Source organism: Patagioenas fasciata, chromosome 8 (assembly GCF_037038585.1).
Source record: "Patagioenas fasciata isolate bPatFas1 chromosome 8, bPatFas1.hap1, whole genome shotgun sequence".
In the NCBI taxonomy this organism is placed as follows: Eukaryota; Metazoa; Chordata; class Aves; order Columbiformes; family Columbidae; genus Patagioenas; species Patagioenas fasciata.
In genome coordinates, this window is record NC_092527.1 from 8,113,116 (window position 1) to 8,132,112 (window position 18,997).

An 18,997-nucleotide genomic window follows, 5' to 3' on the forward strand; every position below is an offset into this window, starting at 1 on the left:
CATCTGGAGGTGTTTCTCCTGGGGTTCTCCAGAGCTGTCCTAGCTCACTGCTCGCCTGTCAAGGTGGAGGGGTGGTTTCTCCATGGTGGCTTCTTCCTCCTGTCATGACTAACACTCATGTGTGCCATGCTAGGGGTGAGCCTGCTGGTGCCTCACGGGGCCATCCCCCAGGGGAAGTTCTACGAGATGTACCTGGTCCTCAACAAGGCAGAGAGCGCCCTGTAAGTCGCACCTCACCACCTGCACTTCTGCTCTTTGTTGGCCACTGTGAGGCTTTCTTTCTGACCGGTGTCCCCTCTCCCATCCCAGCCTGCCTTCCGAAGGCACTCAGACGGTGCTGAGCCCGACGGTGAGCTGTGGACCCAGCGGCTTGCTCTTGTGCCGCCCTGTCGTCCTGACCATTCCCCACTGTGCAGATGTCGCCTCCTCGGATTGGATTTACCAACTGAAAACACAGTCCCACCAGGGAAACTGGGAGGTAAAGTGGAAACCCAGCTCCTGCAGCCAGTGAGGACCATAAGCATTGTGGGACACAACCCCTAGCAAGTGGTGCAGCTGAGGAACACCTGGAGATGTCTCTCCTGGGGTGCTCTGGGCTGCCATCCCCATGGATGATGAGCTGACCACCAAACTTTGTTCCATGTAGGAAGTGGTGACCTTGGATGAGGAGACCCTCAACACTCCCTGCTACTGCCAGCTAGAAGCCAAGTCCTGCCACGTTTTGCTAGACCAGCTTGGCACCTACGTCTTTGTAGGAGAGTCCTATTCCCGGTCAGCCATCAAGAGGCTCCAACTGGCCATCTTTGCCCCCACTGTTTGCACCTCTTTGGAGTACAGCCTCAAGGTCTACTGCTTGGAGGACACGCCAGATGCTCTGAAGGTAACATCACCTTGCAAGGCCAGCATGGGCTACTCCTGCTTCCCAAAGCTGTTGGAGCTGGTGGTGAGAGGCTGCCTGGTCCCTCTCAGGATGGCCTTGCCCCAGGGAGCAGATAGCCTAATGCAACAGCCTGCAAAGTGACCATGGTGAAATAATCAGCATGTTTACTGCTTTCCCTGCCCTTCCTCACCCTCTCTGAAGGAAACAATGAGGCTGTTGCTCAGCTCCTATGCTGGGCCCCCTTTCTGCAGACATTACATGGGAGGTTTTGCTGCTGGTGGGTGGGTTTTCTCTCTCCTATGCAGAAAAAAAAAAAACCAAACAACCAACCACAAAACACTTGCTGCTGTGATTTGCCTCAATTTTCTGTAGATCCTGTTATTCTTGCAGGTGTCTCTGCCCTCCTTGTGAGGGTTTGTGGCATTGGCAGCATCCAGTGCAGCATGAGGGGCTGGAGTTTGGATGCTTTGGCTGCCTGGACCACCTGTGTGGTGTCTGTTTCATAGAATCATCAAACAGTTTGGGTTGGAAGGGACCTTCAAAGCTCATCCAGTCCAGGGACATCTTCAGCAGCTCAGTTTGCTCAGAGCCCTGTCCAGCCTGGCCTGGGATGTCTCCAGGGACGGTTCATCCACCACCTCTCTGGCCAGCCTGGGCCAGCCTCTCACCACCCTCAGGGGCAACAATTTCTTCCTCATGTCCAGCCTGAATCTCCCCTCTTATAGTTTAAAACCATCACCCCTTGTTCAGTTGTAACAGGCCCTGATAAAGTCTGTCCCCATCTTTCTTAATGGCCCCTTGTAAGTACTGAAAGGTGGCAATAAGATCTCCCTGGAGTCTTCTCTTCTGCAAGCTGAACCAACCCTGTTGAATTCCCTGTGACTTATGTCAGGATGGCCGTGGTGCCTCTAGGTGGAGATGTAGGCAGCGCTCTGGTTCCTGGATTGCATTTTTCTCCTAAAAGTTGTGGCTGTTAAAACAGGATGGTGCTAAAACCAGATTGGGTGGCACTGTTCAAGAGTGCCGCTAGAGTGCGTGACCTTTGTGTTGGACCACTGCATTGTCTGAGGGGTACAAAGCCACATATAGGATGTTCACGTGTTATAAAATTCAGGTTGTAGCTTGGGCTGTTGTGTGAGATGAGTTGGCAGGTTCTTGGCACTGCTGGCAGGGTGGCAAAGGCTGCTCCCCTAGGGAGGACTCCCTCTGGGCTTGGCGCTCCTGCCGGAACGTGCTTGGTTTTGGGTCTGGAGAGGGGAGAGTAGCAGCCCCTGCTCATCCCCTGGGTCTGACGCTGCCGGTCCCGCTGCCCGCAGGAGGTGCTGGAGCTGGAGCGGACGCTGGGCGGGTACCTGCTGGAGGAGCCCAAGTCCCTGCCCTTCAAGGACAGCTACCACAACCTGCGCCTCTCCATCCATGACATCCCCCACGCTCTCTGGAGGAGCAAGCTGCTGGCCAAGTACCAGGTGAGGGGGTGGAGGTCCCATACCAGGGACACCACCTTCAGCCAAGCACCACAGCATGGGAAGCACCCTGGTCTTCAGAGTTGTATCCTGAAGGGATGGAGGAGGAAGGGGGACCGGTTTTCACATGGTCTTTCCTGGTGGGAGGCTGTCTGTGGGATCCCTCTATCCCATCTCATCCCCATGGGGTGGCTAGAGGAGCTGGGGTCCCCCAAGGGAGCTTCTGGAGCCTTTGCTAAGCCCATGCTTTGGTGTTCCATAGGAAATCCCTTTCTATCATATCTGGAGCGGCAGCCAGCGAGCCCTGCACTGCACCTTCACGCTGGAGAGGTATAGCCAGGCTTCCACTGAGCTCACCTGCAAGATCTGCGTCCGGCAGGTGGAAGGTGAAGGGCAGATCTTCCAGCTCCATGTCACATTGGGAGAGGTGAGCACTGGGGAGGTGGAGGGGACAGCAAGGGGACATGCTCAGGAGCCATTCTGTGCTGCAACATCTTACCCTGTTGTTCCCCTTGTAGCATGCCAGCTCCTTCGACACCCTCCGCTCCCACCATAGTGGCACCACCACCACCACCACCCAGCTGGGACCCTATGCCTTCAAAATCCCCCTCTCCATCCGGCAGAAGATCTGCAACAGCCTGGATGCCCCCAACTCCAGAGGAAATGACTGGAGGCTTCTTGCCCAGAAGCTTTCCATGGACCGGTGAGTCTCCCCGTGCTTTGCTTTCCCCTCCTGTACCCCAGGCAGCGGGCTCTTCGCTTTGCTCCCTCGTTGCTGCAGGGCATCCAGCTGGATTATGTCCAGCCTTATAGGTACATATATCTGTATCAATATGGATATAGCTATGCACAGTTATACCCGTCTATAGCCATGTGTCCATCTATAACTCAGTCTTGGGTCTCCTGTCACTTTGAACTGACCTTTATTTGTCTGGGTCTGTGCTTGTGCTGGACTCATTTCTGAGAACTGAAGGGAGGGAGGGTAATTTCAGCAAAACAAAGCTTGCGATGCTTATCAGGGAATCATTTTGGTTGGAAGAGGCCCTCAAGATCATCAAATCCAACCATTAACCCAACACTGGCACTAAACTCTGGACCTAAGAACCTCTTCTGTGTGTCTCACCATCCTCTCCAGGGATGGTGACTCCACCACTGCCCTGGGCAGCCTGTTCCAATGCCCAACAACCCTTTCTGCGAAGAAATTATTCCAAATACCCCATCCAAACCTGCCCTAGTGCAACTTGAGGCCATTTCCTCTCATCCTATCTCTTGCTGCTTTTGCGTGAATGCCAGCTCTATATAAAACTTGAAGGTGATGTCTCACAGGCTTCAGCATTTGCATTATGGCATTTCCATCAGGGTTCACATTGCAAACGGGTTTGTTGCTCCAGCATCCTCCCTCCCTCCTGTCCCCAAAGGAACCGCACCAACCCGGCCCTCCTCTCTGCTTCCCCTCCACAGGTATCTGAACTACTTTGCCACCAAAGCCAGCCCCACCGGGGTGCTCCTGGACTTATGGGAAGCCCAGCACCAAGACGACGGTGACCTCAACACCTTGGCCAGTGCCTTAGAAGAGATGGGCAAGAGCGAGATGCTGGTGGTCATGGCCACAGAGGGGGATTGCTGATGGTGCTCGCCGGCGGGCCAGGACGACTTTTACAAGCAATTCAAGTGTTACACACCATTCCTCTTCCTCCTCTTCTTCCTCCTGGCCGTCCCCAGGGCGGCAGCTGGTGGTGTTCATGGCATGAGGAGGAATTAGGGCTTCTTGAGTCGGGACAGGGGTTTTCCTTCTCCTCCTTGGTTTGGGTTCCTCTCCGGTTCTCCTCTTCCTTTAATAGCATTTCTGCATTGAAGAGATGAGTACAATCTAGGTGAGCGGCTTCTGTCCAAAGCTTCAGAGAGCTTAATAAGGCAAATCAGAAAGAAAAAAAAAAAGAAAAAAAGGAAAAAAAAAAGTTTCCTAGGAAACGCAAATAATTTATTATCCAGATCTTTGGATGAGTCCTTTTTAAAAAAAGAAAAAAGAAAAAAAAAGACAGATTTCTAAACCTTTTTTTTGTGCGTGCAAGCAAGAGTGTTGCTGTGGTCGGGGTGGCAGAGAGAGAGATTTAAATGAACACCCTTTCGTAGGGTAAAGCGTGTGATCCGAGCCAAGCAAAACATGTTTACATGTCCTGGGACCCCCCGGGGAGAGTCCGTGGGGTGAAGTGCCTCTGCGCCCCTCTGGCCCCGGGCCAGCTGAGACCCTCCCCAGCATTAAGTCCTTGCAAACACCCCTTTCCTTGGCGGCAGCACCCGTCGGAGCAAGGGGTCCTCTCTGCCCGCAAGGAGGGATGAAGGATGCTGTGTTTAGGGCTCGGTGTGGGGAGTACACCCAGGTCTGGGGTTTTTTAATTGAATTCTTCCCTGGCATCGTTTGGGGGAGTTTTTTAGGATGACTATGCCTTCATTTACATAACTTCAGTACAAACCAAAGATTTCAGAGGGAGGCGATGAGCAGTTTGTGGGGGATCCGGGGGGGGGGCAGAGGGCTGGCGGGCTGGGATGCTGCCCCTTGCAAACCACGTCGGTCTTGGATCCATGTGTTTGTGCCCAGCTTTTGATGCGGTGTTTCAACGGGAATTCAGGGAAGAAGACCTCGGTATCTCCAAGCTGCTAGCCAGGCTGAGCATTTTCACACGAGGGACAGCATTGTAAGTGGTGATCAGGTTTCCATCTTCCCGTTGCAGCTCCTTTTTTTGACCTGTAATAGAGTTCTTTATAATGATGGACAAGTTGTAGGATGAATGGAAGGTCATCAAGGGGTAGGTGGGAACAAGGTTCCTCACAAAGATATGGTGTCTCAATGAAGGGTAAAATTTAGATTGCCTGCAGATAGAAATAGTGCTATATCTTAGAAATTTGTCTGTTTAAAAAAAATAGGAATGGGATGGTGAGCTCAGGATTAGAGTAGATGACATTGCAAAGCTGTGGGTTCTCCATCTGTGAAAGTATTTAAGAGCAGGGTTTGAGAGCGAGTCCTGCTTTGGGCTGCAGGATGAAGCCCTGGACTGGTGTCCCGGGGTGCCAGCAGCATCCTCCCGCATCCCGCAGCATCCTGGGGACCGGAGCGAACTCAGGGAACCCTGCCGTGAGCGACAGCATCACCTCTGCAGGACGGCTCGGGGGCAGCTTTCAGTATTGCTTGAGCATGGGTTTGGTTCTTCTTGGCAGTGGATGAGAGTGCAGAGCCATTCCCTGTTGTGTTTTGGGGTCTCCGGCACACATTTTTTGCTGGGTTTTCAAGGCTGTAGGAGAAAAGGGACTTTTTTTCATGTGTGTTAGATGGGAAGACTTCTGGGTTAACTGCTGTGTCACATAAGAAGAGTTTTATCTATCCCATAGGCTGCGTTTGAGCACCCGATTTCTGAGACCCTGTCTCTGAGCTGGGGGGGCAGAGCAGGGAATAGGCAATTTTGGGAAAAAATGAAGAACTGATGTATCAAAGCGGCTGCTGGTGTTTTATAGGGCTCCGTTCTCAGTGCGCGGTGCTGACCGTGGGACGAGATGCTCTTCTTTTGGGTCGCGTCTGAATCTCTCTCACTGTCTCTCTCGCTGTGTCTGGTTCACGGGTCACTGTGCCGGCATGCGTGCCTGTCTGTCCTTCCATCCGTCCCACCTGCGGGCGCTTCTGGCTCCGTCCCCATCCATCTGCCTTCAAATTCCCCTTCCTTTCGCCACCTGGATCTGCCGAGGTGCGTGTTTGTGGGGGGGTCTCCCCATTTTTCAGGCAATGTCCGTCTCTTAGTCCGCAGTCTGTTTCCATATTTATATGCCCAGGGGATGAGCCTGGTGGCATCCTCTAAAACCCCATCTGTTTATTCTGTAAAGGACTGTAAATAAAGTTTAGCATTCCTATTGTAACAAATTAATTTTTATGCAATAAATTATATTTCCTAGTCTAATAAAAAACAATTTAAAAAAGAAACAATCTGCTCTCTCCTCTCGTGTTCGTCACTCAGCAGTTCCTGCTGGGTTTAGCATCTGCAGGGGTGCGGGGATCCCCGCGAGCATCTGTCCAGCCCGTTTTTGGGTCGGATGCCACAGGCCATGCCAGCCCCAGCAGGGGGAGGATGCTGCTGTCAGTCACTGATGGAGGTAAGCTCTGGAGATTGATTTATGGTTTGTTCTGGACTCGCATGGGTGATTACATGAGATGCAAAACCCTCCCAGCTATGCTTTCCAGCTCCAGGTAGGATGCTGAGGCTGGTACCTTCTCAGAATTGATAACTTTTCTTTGCATATGAATTCCTTTAACCTCAGTCTCTAAGGCTGCTTTCACTGGGCAGCTTTGCACTAACCCATCCATTCCAGGGCCCAGATTTTGTGGATAGCTTTGACCAACTGGTGCCCAATTTCGTCTGATGTTCTCCTGTTGAAACACCCACGTTGCTAATTCCCCTTAAACTAAAGCTGTCCCAAACTTTTTCCGCAGTTGATACGCTTAATTCAGTCCCTGTGACAGGTCCAAAGTGACTCCTGGGCCATCGCGAAGTGTTGACAGGTTTATTCTGCCGGAGACAGGATGCCCAGGAGCACCAGAGCAGCCCACATCAGGGTCTCTTTGAATTTTTGGGTCAGTCCTGCTGGATTTTACAATTCACTTACCACGCCATGCAGCAATCAGCGGTACCCGGGGGTGAGGGAGCTGCTCTGTAAATCCTGGCTAACGTATTTCAGTCTCTTAACCGTTACTTGCATGGCTCTTTGCTCCATTACCCCTCCTTGCTTTCAGACCAGTGCCGGCCATGGATTTGGGGTTGGGGTGGAGGGAAAGCAGCCTGAACCCCACTTTGCACACAGGAGTGTCCCTAAAATGCTCTCCCGAGCCCATGTAGGGGTCTGTGCTGCTTTGAGTCTCTGGAGTGTGGGTAATATTGACTGGAGGGGCTGTCGCATCTTCGGTGAAGCATGTTTACCCCGCTCGGCTGTCACGGTCCCTTGTGCTGATGTGATTCGAGGCTTTTCTCCAGCAGTGGGTTTTTTGACATGATACATGGCAGCAGGTCACAAATATCAAGCAAATCCCTTGGAGCTGATGGGTTACTGACTCGTATAGGCTGTGCCATCTCCTTAGGTGCTTTCCCAGCCGGACATGTCAATGCACATGAAAATCCCAAGGAGAAACCTCCGGAGAGAAACCCATGTGCTCCTTGGAAGCCGTTCCTTTTCAGCACATCGCCGGTGGGGCGGTTGCATGCTTCTATTTCTTTGCTCGCAAAAGAGGACTTGGGCTGTTTTGACATCTGGGTGGCCAAGGCCATCTGATCTGCTTTCCTCGAAGGCTCAGAGGGGCTGGAGATGGGTGGTGGCCAGCTGTGCATTAACCGGTGCTCCTGGGAGGTGAGATATCTGTGTCTGTCCCACGTGCAAAATGCAGACTATTTTACTCTGATGGAGAAAAGCTGGATACATGCGCAACAGAGGAAAAAAGAGATGGAGGCTGGTTATAATTACCTTAGACACTGGAGATGGGGAAGGCTAAAGGCAAACAGCTGGCGAGAGGAAACATAAGATGTAAAACTCCTCTAATTGCCAACACAGGTGCAAATTGGCAAGGTGTTCAGAAAAGCTGGGGCCTCACCAGTTTCTCATTTTTCCCCTTTGCCAAGGAGCCAAACCCATCTTTGGGGAGGGAGAAAGGGGAAAAAAAGTGGCCAAAGGGAAGATGAAGGCTAATGATTTGTCTTTTTCCTTCCTGGTCCCATGGTGCCCTAAGGGTGAGTGTTAAATTGTGGTTTGGATGAAATTGTGAAATTTACAGGGAAATTCATCCTAACAGGGTATTGCAGGAAGCAAAGTGAGTAAAGGAGCTCTGTCCCAGCGCTGGGGAGGAGTCCGTCATCCTCTAGAACAGGGGTAGGAGTAGATACACTCATACATCGGGCCCTTTGAAGGCAACTGCGAGGCTGATGTGGCCCGCGGGAAAAATGAGTTTGACACCCAGAAGATGGTCCCCATTTCCAGCCCTCCCGTCCTCAGGAGGGGACAATGCCGCCACGCTTTGATGACTCGTATTAAAAGGGGGCTGGTGGGGAATAAAGGAGGAAGACAAACAGAAGCAGCCAGGGGCGGGCGCGGAGGCTGCACCGCGCAGCACCGCCCAAGGGGTGGGGACCGGGGCGGGGCCGGGAGCTGGGCGTGGTCTGGGCGGGGCCACGCCGGCGGGGAAGGAGCCGGCGGCCCTGTAAGTGGTTTTGTTGAGGGGGGTTTCGGGGTTCGGGGCTGGAGGGAGGGAATGGAGGATGGATGGGGACAGGCTGCAGGGAGGGATGCAGCGCTCCCCCCTCTTTAAATTGTGCGATTGTGGTTTTTTGGCCAAATCTCCTATTTCCGGCATTTCGCGCTCGGCTCTTCCTCCGGGGCCGCTCAAGCCGGTCGGTGCTGGAGTTGTTGAGGAGCCGTTTTTGCGAAGCCCGGTTTTGTTGATATGTAGCGCTCGCTTGGCAGAGCCAGTTGGCGTCGCGGTGGTTTACAAGTCGTTGTCCAAGGCCCGATGATGTCACGCGAGTCAATGGGTCATTTTGCAAAGCCTCGATGATGTTACAGTAGTTTACAAGCCTGGTTGGTGTTGCATTAGTTTACAAGTCATTTTAGAAAGCCTGCTGGCGTTGTGCTAGTTTACAGGTCACTCTGCAAAGCCTGATGGTGTCGTTAGTTTACAAGCTGGTTAATTATTTTATATGTACTTCTGCAAGGCCAAGGGTTTGGGTTAATTACTAACTATGGATGCAAGCTTGGCTCCCATGTCTTTCAAGAACTTGGCTGTCCCCATAACCAGCTCCTTCAGCTCATCCAGCCTGTGCTGGAAGACCGTGGGGCAAAGGAGGAGGAACCCACACATGGCATCTTGGAAACAACAGTTTGCAACACTCGTGATGGTATCTTTGTGACCGGTTGTTTCTTACAGTGTGCCAGCACCATGCACCACCCAGCCAGCAGCTCTCCTCCGGATGAGGAGCCCCTGGTCAAGGAACCCTTGGGGAACAGGTACAACCATCAAAAGCCAAACGACCACTTACATGGGGCCTACCTTATATTTTTCCTCCTCGGCATTGGATCCCTGCTGCCCTGGAATTTTTTCATCACGGCAAAGCACTACTGGATGTACAAGCTGCAAAACTGCTCGGATCCGGCCAGACAGGGAGTGTCTGACCTGCAGGTGAGCGTGCTCTTTTCAAGGTGGGAAAAAGGAAAAAAAGGCTGCTTTCCTTCCTTATTTGCTCTTTTTCCCCTCCATTTCCCCTGAAGGTGAGTGAAGGTCTTGTGGGGTTTTGCCTGCTGCAAACCAGGGGTGAACGTTTATTTGGGAAGCACAAATAGTTGCAAGAAAGATGTTTAAAACTAAAAGGCGTAGCACTTTTACCTGTATTTGAAGTGTGAAGGTTTAAGGTGCATTTAAAAAATTTGGCTTAATGCACCCTATAAGCAAGGCTGCCTTCCACCGGGCAATTTCCACAGCACGAAGTAAAAATCCCTTTGTGGGTGGCTTGTTGTTATTCTTTGTCCTTCGTATTCGGTGAACCCCAGAGCACCAGGAGGCTCCGTGTTTTCCCAGACAGACATGGCTACAACTCCTTGCGGGCTGGGAGAAGAATTGCCCTGAACTTCTGGCTCCGTGGTGGGGCATCAAACACGTTTTAGGCATTTTCTCCCTTGCATCTCTATTTGCGGGGCTTTGCAGGAGCACCATCCCTGGAGCGTGTGGCTGGCGATCATCTCAAGTTTTCCCGCTCTGGATGCTTTATTGCTTTTCCTTCAAAATCTGGCAAGTGTGACCGGCGTGTCTCCTTACAGCGATGAACATCTGGCTTTTGGCATATGGGACACAGAACTTGTCACGGGACGATTGATGAGCCGGCCTTGGGGTGGCAGGCTTGACGGCTTCTCATTTGCTCCCCAAAAACATTGCTCCTCCTGCCGCGGCAGGATTATTTCCCCGTGCCCCCTGACAAAGCAATGCCAATTCTTTGTGGCTGGAAAAATGGTTGGTGTGACGAGGCTGTGTCCTGTCCTCCTCCTGTTGCCGAGCCTGTTCAGGTGGTTTGGTCACATTTCATTTTATATAAACATAGAGCCAGCTGTGACACCCACGTTTTCTCTGTGATTTGTCACATCGGTGTGGCATCCACAGCTGTTTGAGTTGTGCTGTTGTTAAGCTGGCTGTGTTTTTGCTGGGAAGGAAGCAGAGTGTCACCAGCAGTGCTTGTACCAGCACTGTTGTAAATGGAAATACCGAATGGACTAAACTGATGGAAACCAAGCCCCTGTGGTGCCCAAAGACCACAAACTGACTCAGGGTGCTCAAGGAGGGGATGAAGGGTGCTCTACCACCATAGGGCACGATGCCTTCCCACATACCCTGCATCCCCTCATGGCTTCTAGGTCGGGCTTATTCAAGGCAATTCTTGAAATTCCAGCCTGACCCAGTCGCTGAGTCCGAGTTAGAGAAGAACAAAAACTACTTTGCAAAAACCATCTTGGCAACTCTGGACAGCGCTGGTGACTAATTTACCACCACGATGTTTTGTTCTTGTTTGGTTTTTTGCTGTTTAGGGGTGGTTTTTTTAAGCTACTGAGTACCCAGTGTGCATCATGGCGGTGTGTTTGGAGACGCTGGAGTTAATATAGGGTCAAACATCTCCATTATGTGCCTCGGCTCCATGGCAGAGGGTGACAGAGGTGGGAGGAAGGTGGCTTTGGGCCCGGAGGAAGATGTCAGGATTGCTTTGGGGATTATCATTAGCATTAGAAAAGGTGTGACTGTCCTTTATGCTTCTCCTCTAAAACCCTGTCAGTGATGGGGAGCTTGCAAGCAAGAGACGCCCAGAGGGGATGAGCTGTCTGCTCAGGGAGGGCTCAGCAGGAACAGAGAGGATCTCAGTATACCTCGCATAACCAAAAATTTGCTCTGAAAGCATCTCTGTGATGGGTGGGAATGCCCACACAGGGAGAAGAGTTACTGTCTAAACTGGATTAACACCTGCAGAGTGTAGTATGTAGCTTGGTATTTTTCATGGTTCTAGACATAGATTAAATGAAAAAACATTGTAATGTTCGCTGAGATGAATGAACGTTTCCCAAGGGTGCTGAGCCTCTCTAAGTGTGGACACACATCTGCTTGGTAGAGCATCATAAAGTCTATTTCTCCCCTAAAAGAAAAACAAACTTAACTTACAAGTATATTAAACATCCCTGGGTTGGTTTGGGTGTTTGTTTTAAGTAGGTTGATAAATAAGTCTTCCTGTTAGCAGGCAGCTTTGCATTTTGCTTTGTCTTTTCTCCTATAATTCATCATGTGGCCATAGAGCCTTGGGCCTCCTGCTTCACCAAGCAGGTGCTAAATGCAGGCATTTATGTTTCTGTCTACATGGACCCTCTAGGAGCGATTATTAGACTTCCCATTGCTTACAGTAAAGCTGATAGGAAAGGATAAACAAATGTGCTTGTAAACTGATTAAAAGACTACGATGCAAAGCTGCAAAAAAAATAACCGTGCAGAGAAAACGTGCCAAGCGCCTTCTCATGCTTGGATGGGCCATGGCCCATCTCTGTAGCTTGGTAACTGCAGGACATGAAAGCCCGGCACCATGGGGGTTGGGATGTGGGTCATCCTCGTGGCGAGCATCATCCTCCCTGCTGGCTGAGATTCCCGCAGAAAGAAAACAGGGGATTAAGCACCTCAGGGGGAGGAGATGGAGCAGACGCGCTTTGACAGCATAATACATGGAATGGATTGAAAATGTAACTGTTGAGCCGCAATCTTGGCAGAGAAATCTCTCTTTGCTGTGGTTATTGCTTTCTGCGTGCCCAACCTGACCTTTGGGCGAGTATTGACTGATGCTGCAGCCGACTTGCTCCAATGATAAATGAGTCCCTGGAGTAAATGTGTTTTGAGGCTCAATATAGTTTCTCGATGAGTTTCGTGCGTGCAGAGAGGGAGACCGGGAGGGAAGATGATGTCCCTATGTCCCCACCCTGGTTGCTTTTGCTCGAGCACGTTCTCAGACGTGATGTCCCGGTCGCTCTGCCTGGAGAGGGGTGTCCAGGTTTGTGAGCCATCGCTGACTTGCCAGGCAGTGAGCTAATAATATTAATGCTTGTGTCTTGATTCATTAAAAAAGCAGCTCTCACGGAGCTCAAGTAGGATAAAAAGTTCAGTGGGGTTGTCCAGGATGCTGGAGCCAGCAGGAGAAATTCAGACCTTCTTGTTTTGGGTGCTGGTCTGTGGGGCCAGTGTGGCAGTAGGGCAGGTATTTCCTTCACTGTTTTTGCTTCTGAATTTGTTACATCCCTAATTTCCTGGAATATCCCAGGGCTGCTGCAGGGTGAAGAGCCCCAGGCCCATTGCAACCTTTTGTCCTGAGCAGCTTTGCAACACGTGCTACATCGGAACGAGGTGCACACCTATGTTATAACTCCCCATATATGCTGTATCATGCCATATTTAGGGCCTGAAATTCGTGTAGTATTCCTCCTCTACGTTTTTTTGTTTGTTTGTTTGTTTTCTGGCAGGACTTCTTTGAGAGTTACATCTCCATTGCATCGACTGTACCCTCGTTGCTGTGCCTGGTCGGAAACTTCTTGCTAGTCAACAGGTAAGTGCTGCTCCATTCCAAAGTCCATTAGCCATGGGTCTGCTCAGCTTTGCCCACATAGTTCTTGACTTTCTCTGGCTCTCGTCTCCTAAAAATGCCACCGCTGTTCACCAGGGGAACAGACAACAAGAGCCAGGTTTACCCAGGTAGAAGCAATGCCTTCCTCTGGTCCTACAGCCGTTGACCTGGCTTAAGAAAAGGACCATCCATGCCTTGTTGCCAGCTTGACTTAAGTCTAAAATATCCACAGCCCTTCGTTTGGACTCTTTCTTATCCCAGATCAAACTCCTGCGTGTTTGCGGGCGAAGAGAAATGTGTTCGTGAGCTTAATCTCTAGATCTCAGTGGCTGGTCTGGCTCCCTCCTGCCCCTCATGCCCTCGGCTGGTCTCCTGGATGGGTATTAAGCAACCTCCGAGCTCAGACTACTAATTATCTTGTAGTGACGTGCCTGGGATTGCTTTCGCCTGATTTCCCAGGCCAGCTGTATCGCTGCTGCTGTATGCTGCTCCAGCCATGGGAGTAGCTCCTGGTTTCTGGGAGAAATGGGCATTTACAGGTATTTAGAGACTGATGGCAAAAGTGGAAATCGCAGAGGTGACATGTAAAGGCTTCTGAGAAAAATCATGAGTTTTTATTCATCATCTCCCCTCACCTTTCTTTATGTTCTTTGATCCTTCTGGCAGCAGAGGAGTCCTCTGCATCGCATCTCTGTGTTACAGTTTTAAAGGCAGGAGCCTCTCCTCCCTCTTGTCCCCAGGGTGCCCGCCAGCGTCCGGATCCTGTCCTCCCTCTTTGTCATGCTGGCCGTCTTCCTGGTGATCACGGTGCTGGTGAAGGTGGACACCTCAGCCTGGACCACAGCTTTCTTTGCCCTCACCATGGCCTGTGTGGCCGTGGTCAGCAGCGCCTCGACCGTCTTCACCAGCAGCATCTTCGGCCTGAGCAGCCTCTTCCCCATGAAGAACTTGCAGGCGCTGAACTCGGGTGGGTGTCCCCAGCCCAGTGGGATCGTGGTCTTGGGTTCTCGGTGGTTGGGGTGGTTGGTTTTCTCTCCCTCCTGCAGCTGGTGTTTTGTCACGCGGGGTTTATTTTAGAAACTTAACTTTGTCTTAAAGAGAAAGGGAAGTTGGAGGAGAAGCATGCTCGGTCACATGAGCCGGCGCTCTGGTTTCTGTAAATACCCGTAACACAAAATGCTGAGGGCTCAGCAGAGGTGAGGAGATGGGTGGTCCTTCACATGTGGAGCAGCTCCAACCCGCCTGATGGCTTCACCTGGTTACCGATACATGGAGAGCTCACGTCCCTGAGCTCCTCCGTTTGCAGCTGGAGAAACCTTAAATTTCATGTTGTCTCCTCCTTTCTCTGCAGCATTTCCATGAGTGATGAGCTTCCTGGGGGTCTGAGGGTGTTACAAATGTGCTGTGGAACAGCTGACAAACCAAGAGGAGAAGGGGAAAAAAATCAAGACAGAGGAATTTTTCCCAGAGCTGAGATAGGAGTGTTTTAATGAGTTCAGCCTGGTGGGGGATATTGCTGCATCCCCGAGATGCCACCCCTGTTGCTGGTGGCTGGGGTTCCCATCTGGGGGCGTGCAGAAGAGAGGCAGTTATATGTGTGCAGGTGGAAAGCCCAGGTTTAGGCTTTGGGCAGGGTTTAGAGCTTCTCTGCAGGACTCTGCACATGCAGGTGGGTCGGGTCCCATCCCAACCCTTGTGCAGTGCTGTGGTGGAGGGGGATGCAGGATGGGACCTGGGCTGTGGGGCTACAACAAATGGCTGTGTTGTAGCCAGGTGCGGAAATGGAGATGAGGTGGCATGTGTGAGTGATAGGCTGAGAGGAAATGACCTCGCGTTGTGCCAGGGCAGGTTCGGATTGGATATTAGGAAGAATTTATTTATGGAAAGGGTTGTCACCATCCCTGGAGGAGTTTAAAAGATGTAGAGATGAGGTTCTTAGGGACATGGTTTAGTGCCAGTGTTGCATTAATGGTTGGACTCAATGCTCTTGAGGGTCTCTTCCAACCAAAATGATTCTGTGATTCTATGCTTTTATGTGTGCAGCTGCACCCTGAGCCAAGTTTGGGGACCGGTGTGTGGGGCAGGGGGATGAGCTGTGTCCCCAGGGTGAGTTTGTGCATGCCAGGACAGGTTAATAAGAAGATGCTACTGTTTCTGGGTTCCTCCCTTTCATCAAAATCCTCCTCACTGGAGATGTGGTAGGTTGCTACGTCCATGTCCCAACTCTCTGCTTCTCCATGCAGGTCAGGCCATGGGTGGCACGATCAGTGCCATTGCCTCCATGATAGACCTGGCAGTGGCAGCCGATGTTACGGACAGCGCCCTGGCTTACTTCCTCACCGCTGACATCTTCATCGTCATCTGTGTCATGGTGTACCTCCTCCTCCCCAGGCTGGAATACTCCAGGTGTGCACCGTGGGCATCCTGTGGGCTGGGAGGGTTTGCTGCTGTCCGTGCCCAGCGAGGTTGCTGGAGGGACCCAGAGGTGCTTGTTGTGCTGGTCCTTTCCCTGTTCCCCCTCTGCACCCGCCTTGCTCTGGCGCCATGCTGTCAGCCGCGCTTCCCCATTTGACCGAAACCACAGACTGAAACTGGGCGCCCACGAGTTTCTGGCAAAGCTGCCCCAGGGGGAAGAGCAGGTGCTTCCAAAATGCATGAGGTCAGTGGAGAGTCATGATCTGGAAGCAGCCAGGCAGATGGGTCCCCACGGGGCATCTCTATCTGCAGCATCCTGCATGGATGTGCGTGACCAATTGGTCTTTTTGGTGCTTGCAACCCCCAAAACCAGCTGGCCCCCCCAGATGTGTGCATGCACGAGGTCTCTGTGACCCACTGAGGGTGCAAAATGGACGCCTGCCATGGAGAAGGAAGGAATGGTGGGTCTCAGCTCTTTGTATGAGGTGGGAGATGGAGGTGTGATGGGCCTGCTGGGTCCAGTGGACATCCCTGCATTGCCAGCTTCTCTCCTTCTCTCCTTCCAAATCTGTTTGTGTTTTCCCCACCAACACCTGGTTAATAACCTCCCCCTTTCTCTTTTTGCAGGTATTACATGAGCAGCCTGAAGGAGAGCCCAGCTCAGACCACCGTGCAGCCCGACAGCTCCACAGTGGACGAGGCAGAGCCAGGAGGCACCACAAATACCTCCTTCCTCACAAAAACCACCAGCATCCCCCCGCTCCGCCCCATCCTGCAGAAGACTGCACTCCTTGGCTTCTGCCTCTTCTACATCTTCTTCATCTCCATCATCGTCTTCCCTTCTCTCTCCTCCAACATAGAGTCGGTCAGCAAGTCCTCAGGAAGCCCGTGGAGCACCAAGTACTTTGTTCCGCTCACCAGTTTCCTCCTGTACAACTTTGCTGACTGGTGTGGGAGGCAGATCACCGCCTGGATCCAGGTGCCTGGCCCCAGGAGCAAGCTGCTGCCCATCCTCGTCCTCCTCAGGACCATCTTCCTCCCTCTCTTCATCCTCAGCAACTACCAGCCCCGGGCTCACATCCAGATGGTGGTCTTCAACCGAGATGTCTACCCGGTGGTCTTCACGGCACTGCTGGGGCTGAGCAATGGCTACCTGGGGACACTGGTCATCATCTATGGTCCCAAAATCGTGCCGAAAGAGCTGGCCGAGGCAGCGGGGGTGGTGATGACGTTCTATGTTGTGCTGGGGCTGGCGGTGGGGTCTGCCTGTTCCGTACTCGTCGTCCACCTCATGTAGAGGAGCAGCCAGGGAAGATGCCCTCAGTTTGTGGTGCTACTATTGGGTATTTAGGGTTTTTTCCTCCAAAAAAAGTCAGGCGCGCTGTGGTTTTGGGGCAGCCCGCCTGTCTTGGTGGGCAGGGAGGTTGCATCCAAGTGGAAAGTCCTCCTTCTGGGAAGGGCTGTGTGTACACATACGCAGGCACGTCGCAAGAAGCACCAGAGGCCAGGAATGCATTGCAAAGAGCAAGCTTATTTTAGTTCCCTCTCTACTGGGGGATCTCCAAAGCCGCACTTGAGCTCCCGGGCAGAGGTGACGCCAGCGCGGACGCAGGCGCCGGTCAGTTCAGCCCTGCTGGGAGATCACCGGGCTGTATTTCAAGCCTTCAGGCAGGCGCAGCCTCCCGCTCTTTCTCACAACAAAGCAGGAATCTCAGACGTAGTGATAAGGTGTCTGGAGTTTCTCGCAGGCCTATGTTATCTAACACTGAGGTTCTACCCATCAAGCACACAAGGTCAGTGAAACAATTAGTGTGACCTATGTGCTTTTTCTACAGACAGGTGCAAGTCACTTGAATGTATTTACACTTAACTAACCTCCTCGCCAAACCTTCCGCTATATCCCCATACAGGGTGTTCCCTGTTCCTAGGAGGTCCCATGGGACCTTCATCACTCCCCAGGTCAGCTGGAGCAAAGGGACCAAAAAAGCCTCATTCTCCCCAGTTTGCTCAGGGAAGCGTCGGGGGCACGGGGACATCTGTCCCTCCCCCCAGTGCCAGGGGACAAGGGTGACGTGTGGTGCCACCACACTGCTTTTCAACTGAAACCGGTGCTTTTGAGCTCACTTTTGAGCTCACTTTGGGGTTTTCTGCCTCATTGTTAGGAGTTCAGCCTTGCGGTGTTTCAGCAGCCTCAGGAGGATTGAATTTCATCAAGATTCATCGAGTTGTGATGGCGTAGTTGAGCTATAAGGGATTTAAGCCCCGGAGCAGCTTTAAGCAAGTTTGCTTTAATTTTTCCAGATTGAATGAAGGATCATCCAGCCCCCAGAATGGTGCTGCAAGTCTTGTCCAAGCTGAGACCGTTTCTCTTGCTGTGACCACAGTGTGGCAGTTGTGGACACGGAACTACATGCCTACAGCTGAATTCCGAGGAAAATAAAACACTAAGTGGTCCTAACCAAAGGTTTTTAAAGTACAGGAAGGTCTATAAAAGCCAGGGAGAGCTATCAGGGAGGCTCTGGTGTGATGTTAATGGCACAAAGCTGATGCTTTCAGATGCTTTCAGAGTGGCGGGCTACTGTGACACCCAAAACAATGGGCCACCCGAAAGAGACCAGCCTTCAAAGTCACTTAAACTTCCACATACAAATGCAGCCTGGACAAAATACAATTATTGCATTGATTTGCTGAAATTGGGTGGATTTCTGGTCTAGGAGAGGTGAACTGGTAAGCGAGGATTTAATGACAGAACATGGTGTCACAGCTGGTGCCCCAGGGATGCTCTGTATGGCAAATAATTCCTTTAAGACTGGGTCATTATTGGATGCTCTCTCAGCATCTTCTACTTGAGCCAGAGGTGCCCTGGCTTTGCTGGGAGAAGAGCAGAACTGACAGTGTTTATTGCCATGGGGTGATATGTAGGCTTGGTGGCGTCGGTTTTTTATAGAAATCCTTTCCAGTGTTTAGTTTGGGCTCGTTGGCAAATACACATGTGGTTTTGCTTTATGGCCGGTTTTTGTTTAAACATAAAATCCAGACACGAGCGGGGAATTTGCAGGGCGTGCGGTGCAGAGGAGCAGCTTTATGGCAGGTGACTTGTCACATGTGGGCTCTTCATCCTGTCTCTTTGGTCAGATTGATGCTTGGCCAGGGGCTGCTTTGGGCAGCAAGACCCAGGGAAGGTCCATCTCAACTCGAAGGGCAGCCCAGGGGCTGAGGGTAGGGGGATAAGTGCTCGCATCACCTCTGTGTTGCTTTAGGGTAATGTGGTAGTTGGTCATGGCTGAAAAACCCAAACCCACCTCGTTTTGGCAATACGTTTTCCCTGGGTCCCAGGTATGATGAGATTCTGCTTGTGTTTTGCACCTCTGCTGATAGTCTCCATCATGATACAGACCAAATATCTCTTGGGATAGAATTAATTATCCAGTACAGCTGCTAATAAAGTTAATTCTTTATACTGTGCAACTGCTGATGTCTGGAGTCGTTCCTCTTGGAGACTCACTGAAACCTGCACTTTTAGTTTGTGTTTTTCCTTCTGGTCGTCCATCCCTCCCAGCTCGGACTGTGAACTTGGAGAA

General features: G+C 51.6%; 2 protein-coding genes across 4 annotated transcripts in view; both read left to right on the plus strand.

Moving 5' to 3' along the window:
- Positions 1-6,316, plus strand: part of UNC5B (unc-5 netrin receptor B) — a 52,208-nt gene extending 45,892 nt beyond the window's left edge. For both annotated transcript variants that reach the window (XM_065843500.2, XM_065843501.2), the window contains 7 exons: positions 134-221; positions 310-478; positions 647-880; positions 2,197-2,346; positions 2,606-2,770; positions 2,862-3,046; positions 3,805-6,316. In XM_065843500.2, coding sequence (XP_065699572.1) covers positions 134-221; positions 310-478; positions 647-880; positions 2,197-2,346; positions 2,606-2,770; positions 2,862-3,046; positions 3,805-3,970 — 1,157 coding nt within the window. In that variant the 3' untranslated portion in view covers positions 3,971-6,316. The remainder of the gene's footprint in view (positions 1-133; positions 222-309; positions 479-646; positions 881-2,196; positions 2,347-2,605; positions 2,771-2,861; positions 3,047-3,804) is intronic.
- Positions 6,317-8,520: 2,204 nt separating this feature from the next.
- On the plus strand, positions 8,521-18,884 carry SLC29A3 (solute carrier family 29 member 3). 2 transcript variants are annotated; one of them, XM_065843419.2, is made up of 6 exons: positions 8,521-8,572; positions 9,296-9,547; positions 12,901-12,983; positions 13,742-13,968; positions 15,245-15,407; positions 16,044-18,884. In XM_065843419.2, exons 2-6 carry the CDS (start codon positions 9,308-9,310, stop codon positions 16,711-16,713), a joined length of 1,383 nt encoding a protein of 460 aa, XP_065699491.1. In that variant the 5' UTR covers positions 8,521-8,572; positions 9,296-9,307; the 3' UTR covers positions 16,714-18,884. The 2 variants fall into 2 exon arrangements, with proteins under 2 accessions (XP_065699491.1, XP_071667719.1); XM_071811618.1 differs by lacking the exon at positions 8,521-8,572 and adding an exon at positions 8,631-8,762.
- Positions 18,885-18,997: the final 113 nt, after the last annotated feature.